Here is a 7,188-nt window from a genome sequence, read left to right as displayed (position 1 = left end):
GGTCGGGCGCCCGGCGGGGCCCGGTCCGCGCCTTTCTCGCCTTTCTTCCCAGGGGACAGGGGCTCCCCGCCCAGCACCCCCACGGGCCCACGCACCCAGACACACACCAGGAGTGAAAACTTCACAGTTATTTAATCTGCACGTGTTCCACACAATCCCCCTGCCCCTCGCAGCTCCCCTTCCCCAGCGCCCCGCAGTCCTTAGGTCCTCAAATCAGCCCCAGGAGCTTTAGGGACTAGAGGCGGCTGGGTCCTCAGGCGGGATACTCAGAGGGGCCCAGGGTGTGGGCCGGCTCTGCCCGGGGCCGAGGCAGTGACAGCAGCTGCCTGACCCTGAGGAGCCGACTGTCAGTGGGGGCTGAGAGCCCGCAGCCCGGGGACGTGGCCCGGAGCCACGGCGGTCACAGGGAGGGGCGTCGGCCGACTGGCGGAGCGCTCTGCTGCGCAGGGCCGGGCTCCAGGCCAGCGGGAAGAGGCAGGCCGGAGAGGCGGGCCCGGGCAGACAGCAACGCCCACTGTGTCGTGGGGAGCGAGGTCCGGAGGGGCCGGCAACGCCCCCGAGCGCCCGCGGAGGCACTACGGGCGGTACATGGCAAAGGCCAGGAGGCTGAGGAGCAGGGTGAAGCCGGCCAGGCCCAGGGTGGCCGTCAGGGGGAAGAAGGGCCGGTACTGGATCTGGCAGTACCAGAGCAGCAGCAGCAGCAGCAGCAGCAGGGGCAGCAGCAGGCCGCCCACTTCCAGCCCCGAGGGGCCTGGCTCGGACCCCGGCGGACAGGGGGGCGGTGGGGGCCCGGCGCGCGTGGACACGTGGCAGTGGAGGACGCAGCTGGGCGGGAGGTGAAGGCTGCCCAGGGTCTGGGTGTCGTCTCCTAGCAGCTGCCCTCGGTAGATGAGCCGCACCTGCTGTTCCCGGCCGGGAAACTGGGTCCTGAGGAGAGAGGGACCTGGGTAAGAGGGCAGGCCTCAGGCAGTCCTGGCCCCCTGCCCAGCACAACACTCCCACCGCTCACCTTTGGCTCCACCCCCACCCACGTGGTGGCCTCTAAGGGGGTCCCCTCCTGCTATAGGGGAATGATACAGTGTGTGATGTGGGGACCGCAGTTCCCTCGTCTGTAGAAGGACGGGGAAGTCTCAGATCTCTCTGGCGGCGCTTCCGGGTCTGTAATCACTTCCACCCCAACTTCAGAATTTCTTTCCTGTCCGCATCCCAGCTTACCTTTTCAGGGAGCCAATGGTATCGTGGGGCCAGGCCCTGGCCACCTGCTCCGAATCGTTGAGGAATTTCAGCCGCAGCACTAGGGGCTCCTGGGGGGAGTCTGGCAATGGCGACGTTGCTGAGAGCCCCATGCCAGGCTCTGGCTCTGCAGCCTGACCTCTGTGTCTCAAGCTGGGGGTCTCGGCTCCTGGGGCCTCCCCTCTGATGCTGCCGGTGACCGCCATGGCTTCACTGGGCTGTGCTGGTGTTGGAGTCCCTGATGGCTGGGGCAGTGGGTCGGCACCCTCCGCAGTGTGTGTTGAGACCCAGGCGAGAGCCAGCACCAGAAGGCAGGCAAGCACCGCGAAAAGGACGGTCACCTCATCACCCACCCCTTCAATCAAGGCCATGGCACCTGCCTTGCCTGCCACCTTACTGAGCTGGAGAGGCACAAAGAACCCATGAGGGGCTGGCTCGCTGGCCAACAGCCCCCTGAACTCCAGTGCGCTCCTGACTCCACCCCACCAAACCCTCCCAGTCCTGATTCCTCTGCCCCCTTACTCAAGCTCCACCCTAGGGCACATACTGTTCTGAAACCTGGTTGTCCCAAACTTCCCTCCAGTGCCCTTTCCCATAACCAAATCCCAAGTCCTAACTTTTTGTAACCTGAGTTCTAGGTCTTTAACCATCTCCCCAATTCATTCACACACTATCTCTATGTAAGGGCCTTGATCTTCTAAGCAACCTCTCCCCTATATTCAACCCTCAGCAAACTTCACCCCAAAGCTTACCTAACTAATCTTCCATCTACTATCTCAAAGTTTACATTCTCCTTCGTCTATTTCACCCCAAAGCTTATCTACTCCTCCATCATGAAAGTTTCTGCAAGGGGGAAGAAAATGGGGTTCTATGCCCCCCCAACCCCCAGCCCCGTTATTTAACCAAACCCCACCCGCGGCAGGGGACTGCTTCCCAAGGCTTCCCCACACCACAGGTCAATCTCCGCCCTCTGGCAATTCGGAGCTTCCGAGGGCTGCCATCCCCCTCACCCAACTTGGCCCCTCCGGTCTACTCAAGCCCCACCCCGCGGCGGCCCGATTCGGCGCTTCCTCTGGAAGCCTCTTCAAACCCAGTCCGCAGGCGGACCCGAGATCCCGCCCGGGGAATCCGAGACTTCGCCCTCCCCACCCCCAACTCCTCCATCACCCCTCCCATCTTCCCGCCCCCCGGAGCCACGGGAGGGCACGGGCGAACCCGGGGCGGGGCGAGCGGGAGCCAGCTGGGGCCCGGGGCGGTGGGGTGGGCGCGGTCACCGCGCGGGAACTCACCGCCCGGCTCCGCCACCTCCATAGCGGACCCTCGGGCACTTCCGGGCGGGAGGCGCCGAGGTCGCGGACACCTGAAGGCACCCCCTCCTTCCCTGCCGCCGCCGCCCGGAGTATTGTGGGACTTGTAGTCCTGCGCGGTGCGCATTTCCCGCCCTCCGCCCTGCTGACCCGCGTGCCGGGATCCGCAGGCTAGTCCTGGTGACCGCAAGTCGCTGAGGGGCCCGCGGGGGCGGGCTTAAGGGTTGTGCCAGCCTCCTGAGGTTCGGGCAACAGCAGGACCGCCACCTCCGCCGCTGGCATCCAGGGCATCTGTCACTCCAAAAACCGACGTCACTGAGAACACGTCAGAGCACCCGAGTTTCCAGATGCAGGCTCTGGGGAGCTCAGGTGACCCCTACCCCGTTCTGTTCTTATGTCAGAGTGGACGCCAAAAGGCACTGTTGGCCCCCTAAATTGACTCTTTGGCTCCCAGCCCGGTACCCATGGGCTGTCCCAACAGCTTGGCGGAGGACATTCTTCCCCAGGCAGGGCTGGCCACCGTGGCTTGGGCTGTCCTGTCTCCCTGGTCCCTTCCTCCACGTTGCCCCTGTAAGACTATGCGAGAAGCATAGACCTTGGAACCTGGACAAATGCTGATCTCTTACCCCGTGTTTATTAACTGTATATCCTTGGGTGCGCTATTGAATCTCGTTGAATCTGAATTGCTTTGTTCCTAAAACATAATTCATAAGGAAATTGTAAGGAAGAAATTAAGTGTTTTATTAAACAAGTGTGAGAACTATGTCAGGGACCTGTTATACAGTAGGTATCTGTTCACCTAGTATTACACTAGGGTACACTAGAGTACACTCTCCACCCAGATCTGGGCCTGGAAACTGGGTCCTTAGAGTGTTACAGTGTAGAGGACTTTGAGCCCCAGCCTGGCTTGGGCCAGCTAATTGCTGTGAGCTTTTCCCTCCTTCCTCTGGGCCACAGAGATCTCACGTCCTGGGTTTTATAGACCAGTCTTGGTGAAAAGTAACGCACCCTAGTGTTTCCATAGTTCATACTTACTTGTGGGATCATGTACCGCAAGTGGGAGCAGGTACTGCCTTGGGAAGGTCAGTTTCGATATGTAACATACAGACCTAACTTCTCCCTAGTTCCTTCCTTCCCATTCATTCGTTCATTCTAGAAACATTTATTAAATGTATACTAGATGTCAGGCACTGTGCAAGATGCTGGGAATACAATGGTGAATCATACAGGTGAACTTATCCCTGCCCTCACATGGCTCATACAATGATAGGGGACAGACAAGCCCACCGGTCCTAACACAGATCTGTGCCGCCTGCTGGGGCAACACATATGAGAAGCTCTTTACCCTCAGCATTTCTCCTGGGAGCTACCTGGTGCAAATTCTTGGTGTCAGTTCTAGTTAAGTGTCTAAAAGAGATGTTCGCTGTTGCTTTCCGAATTACACAGCATCAGAGCTAGGTAGGTGTTCTGCTCAACCACTACTTTGCAGGTGAAGCACAGAGAAGGTACAAGACATCAGTAAGGTCGGACATGTAGATAGAACCTGAATCTCTCAAGAGCTGGGGACGCCCCAGCTGTTGAGTACCTTGCACCTGGGTTCTTTGGACAGTACAGGACACTTGGGTGACTGCGTTGGTACCGGGGCAGAGTTGTGTGAGTAGCCAGATGGGGGCAACTCTTTGCAGGGAAAAGACTCAGCCTGGCTTGGGAAGTGGAAGTGTGTGTAAAAAGACCAGCATATGTCAATTGTGCCAGAGGACATCTGGGCACAGCCCTAAGAGGCTGACTGGCTGGGGCCAGTGCCCTGCACATGCCCTCTCTTAGGCATTTTTGCAAAGGTTGGGGATGAGGGCTGACTAGCAGGACTGTAGACAGCTTTGGCAATGGGGGTGCATAGGAACTGAAACATGGAAGGCAGTTCCCTGGCCCCCGAAGGAGTGGACAGGAACACAAGATGGGCAAGGGGTTGAGGACAATGAAAAGAGCCATGTGGGTTCTGGTGAATCTCTTAAATGGGGTGAGTGGGGATAGAAGGCATATTGGATCCCTCTCTCTTCTTTGCCTATGTACCAGCAGGTCCGAGGCGGTGGCAGACAGTGAACCATCCCAGTCCCACAGGGGAGTCTTTTAGGAGAAGCCTGAAGATGAGCGAGGGGCTGTTGTTTAAAGGGCCATTTCCAAGGGCCTTGTTGGTGAAGCTCTCAGGGAGAACAGGAAATAGAAGCCGGGAACCCAGATTTCCAGGCTCTGTGCTGCAGCTCGCAGTGGCGAGTCCAGGGGACGGCCAGAGAGAGAACCCTGGGGACAGGGTGGTCTCCAGGGATGATCTCGGGCGGGAACAGGGGAGCCTGTGCAGCACTGAAGGCAGGACCATGTTAAGTGAGACGCAGCTGTGCCTGGGCTAGCGGCCCTTCTCGGCCAATCCGCCGCGTTCATCAGCACCCTCAGGCGCAGGGCACTGCTCGGGCAGTGCCCAAAGATCGGACACCCCGCCCAGACCAGAGCAGGGAGGCGAGACAGACCGCCGGGGCCGGGAGGAGGCCGGCGCAGCTGTCCACCTGGAGCCGGTGGCCCTCAAGGCGGGTGTGGGTGGAGGCTGGAGAGCAGGCGGAAGGGCCAAGGCTGGGTGGGAGGGGCCCGGGCGCCGGGGCTGGAGCGCGCGGCTCGGGGGTGGAGGCTGCCGAGCCAGCTAGCAGGCGAGGGGCGGGGGCGCTGGGGCCGGCGCGCAGGAGGGGCGGGGGCGGCGGGGAGGGGGGCTCGGGCTGCGTGTGCCGGAGCTGGCGGGGGCGGCGGTGCGTGCGCATGACGCGGGGGGAGGGCCCGGGCCGCGCGCTCCCGGTCCCGTTGTTGTTGCCGCTGGAGGCTGCTCCGAGGTGGCGGGATCGCGGCGCCGAGAAGCGCCCTGCAGCGGCGGCCACAGCGTGCGCGGCGGCGCCTCCCGGCCTCGGCCCCCGGCCCCCGGCCTCATGCGCTAGCCCCGCGCCGCCGGCTCCGTAGTCCCGGCCCCGCCAGCCCCGCGCGCCCGCCCGCCACTGCCGCCGCCGCAGCGCCGCCCCGGGCCCCGGCCGGGCCCGCCTCGGGCCCCGCGGCTCCAGAGCCATGAACTTCCAGGCGGGCGGGGGGCAGAGCCCGCAGCAGCAGCCGAGCCTGGCGGCGCCGGGGGGCGGCGGCGGTGGCGGCGGCGGCGCGGGGGGCGGCGGGCAGTTCGGCGGCGCGGGGCCGGGGGCCGGGGGCGGCGGCGGCCCCTCGCAGCAGCTGGCCGGCGGGCCCCCCCAGCAATTCGCGCTCTCCAACTCGGCAGCCATCCGGGCCGAGATCCAACGCTTCGAATCCGTGCATCCCAATATCTACGCCATCTACGACCTGATCGAGCGCATCGAGGACTTGGCGCTGCAGAACCAGATCCGGGAGCACGTCATCTCCATCGAGGGTGAGCGGAGCCGGGGTCTGCGGGAGATGGGGCGCGGTGGCCCGGCTCGGCCACGCTCTCTCCGTCTGGGGTCCTCGCGCGCCTGAGGTCCCGGCCACGCGGTGTGCTGATCGTCGGCGCTGCAGAGCGGTCGTCCAGGCTTCTCTATATCTCGTCCGGGGACACTGGGGCTCGGGGCCGGTCCCGTGCCAGGGGACACGTTTTCTGATCTTAGTGCTCCAGGGCGCGAGGGTCGTGTCGCTCCCGGGACAGGTGCGCTCAGAGCCGCAGAGGTCCGGGGTGCTAGGGCCAAAGCTGGCCAGGCATGGCGAGGGGAGGTGGGCGCAGCGGAGGGCCTCGGCGGGCCGGGAGGTGGGGCCGCTGCCCCGGCCCTGCCCCGCGGCGGGGCGGGGGATCGAGCCTCCCGTTAGAGGATGGCAGCCTTCCCGGGCCCAGCGCCCGCGGGCCCCGGAGGGTGGCGCTCGCCGCGGCTCCCTTTCCCGACGCACACCCCCTACGCTGCCGCTGCCAGGCGGGCGCAGGCCGGGCCTGGCGCGGGGCTCCGGCGGCGCGACCGCGTGGGAGGCGCCGGCCGGTACATCCGCGCCTTCGCCGGGTCCCACGCGCACCCGGGAACCGCTCGGGAGGCGGGCGCGGGACTGCGGGGCGCTGACTGACCTCCATGGACACGGTGCTGGGCGTCAAATGCCAGAACCCCGCGCAACTGCCCTGCCCGGCGCTCCTTTCTCTAGGCTCTTGGGCCCAGGACTTTGGCTGCCAAGGCGGGGCAGAGGAAATGGGTGCACGTTGCTGGCACATACCCCACGACCCCTGATGTGGTGGGGGTCCACCCCACCCACAGACAGCCTGGTGGCACCGTGACCTTTGAGCGGCCGAGGGGCAGATGGGCCTCACCCTGGGTCATCTGCTTCCTCTCTGGCTCCATTTGAAGGGGGACGCCCACCAGCAGGTGGTGGGTTCAGCTTTAGTGGAAATGCAGGGGGAATTGCAGGGTTTTTTTGGTGATGACATGGAGTTGTGGGCAGGGGCCCGTCCACTTCTTGGGTCTCACAGGCTAGGGCCACATTCTCATCTTGTGTAAGGCTCTAGGGGCTCCCTCACCTGAACACTCCTTTCTGCTTTTGGAGGTCCCGCCAGCTGGGGAAGGAGCATTCAGTATTTTGGGAGTAGAAGACCCCATTTAGAGCTGGGGTCCTGCCCTGTTTTCGGAATGTTCCA

At 63.6% G+C, this 7,188-nt stretch overlaps 2 protein-coding genes across 6 annotated transcripts in view; one reads left to right on the top strand and one right to left on the bottom strand.

Annotated features, from left to right (window-relative positions):
* Positions 1-108: 108 nt before the first annotated feature.
* Positions 109-2,883, bottom strand: TMUB1 (transmembrane and ubiquitin like domain containing 1). Of its 3 annotated transcripts, none has more exons than XM_064575733.1 (3): positions 1,986-2,464; positions 1,216-1,634; positions 109-927 (listed from the first exon to the last, which is right to left on the bottom strand). In XM_064575733.1, the coding sequence occupies exons 2-3, from the start codon at positions 1,602-1,604 to the stop codon at positions 576-578; spliced, it is 741 nt and encodes a 246-aa protein (XP_064431803.1). In that variant the 5' UTR covers positions 1,605-1,634; positions 1,986-2,464; the 3' UTR covers positions 109-575. The 3 variants fall into 3 exon arrangements, with proteins under 3 accessions (XP_064431803.1, XP_045719999.1, XP_064431802.1); XM_045864043.3 differs by lacking the exon at positions 1,986-2,464 and adding an exon at positions 2,523-2,883 and having other exon boundaries at positions 110-927; XM_064575732.1 differs by having other exon boundaries at positions 110-927; positions 1,216-2,463.
* Positions 2,884-5,350: 2,467 nt separating this feature from the next.
* The window catches only part of AGAP3 (ArfGAP with GTPase domain, ankyrin repeat and PH domain 3), a 53,200-nt gene continuing 51,362 nt past the window's right edge, over positions 5,351-7,188 (top strand). For 2 of the 3 annotated variants that reach the window (XM_045864039.3, XM_045864037.3), the window contains exon 1: positions 5,351-5,970. In XM_045864039.3, coding sequence (XP_045719995.1) covers positions 5,640-5,970 — 331 coding nt within the window. In that variant the 5' untranslated portion in view covers positions 5,351-5,639. The remainder of the gene's footprint in view (positions 5,971-7,188) is intronic. The other variant, XM_045864041.3, reaches the window with a different exon arrangement.

Source organism: Mirounga angustirostris, unplaced genomic scaffold, assembly GCF_029215605.1.
Source record: "Mirounga angustirostris isolate CCGP_5_RB_7025 unplaced genomic scaffold, mMirAng1.0.hap1 SCAF_12, whole genome shotgun sequence".
In the NCBI taxonomy this organism is placed as follows: domain Eukaryota; kingdom Metazoa; phylum Chordata; class Mammalia; order Carnivora; family Phocidae; genus Mirounga; species Mirounga angustirostris.
The sequence above is the reverse complement of the archived record's forward strand: the minus strand, read 5'-3'. Positions and strand labels throughout refer to the sequence as shown.

Coding starts and splice junctions, on each gene's coding strand:
- TMUB1 (XM_045864043.3), bottom strand. CDS start 1,604: ATGGCCTTGATTGAAGGGGTGGGTGATGAGGTGACCGTCCTTTTCGCG. Junction 928..1,215: donor ACCATTGGCTCCCTGAAAAG/GTAAGCTGGGAT, acceptor CTCTCTCCTCAG/GACCCAGTTTCCCGGCCGGG.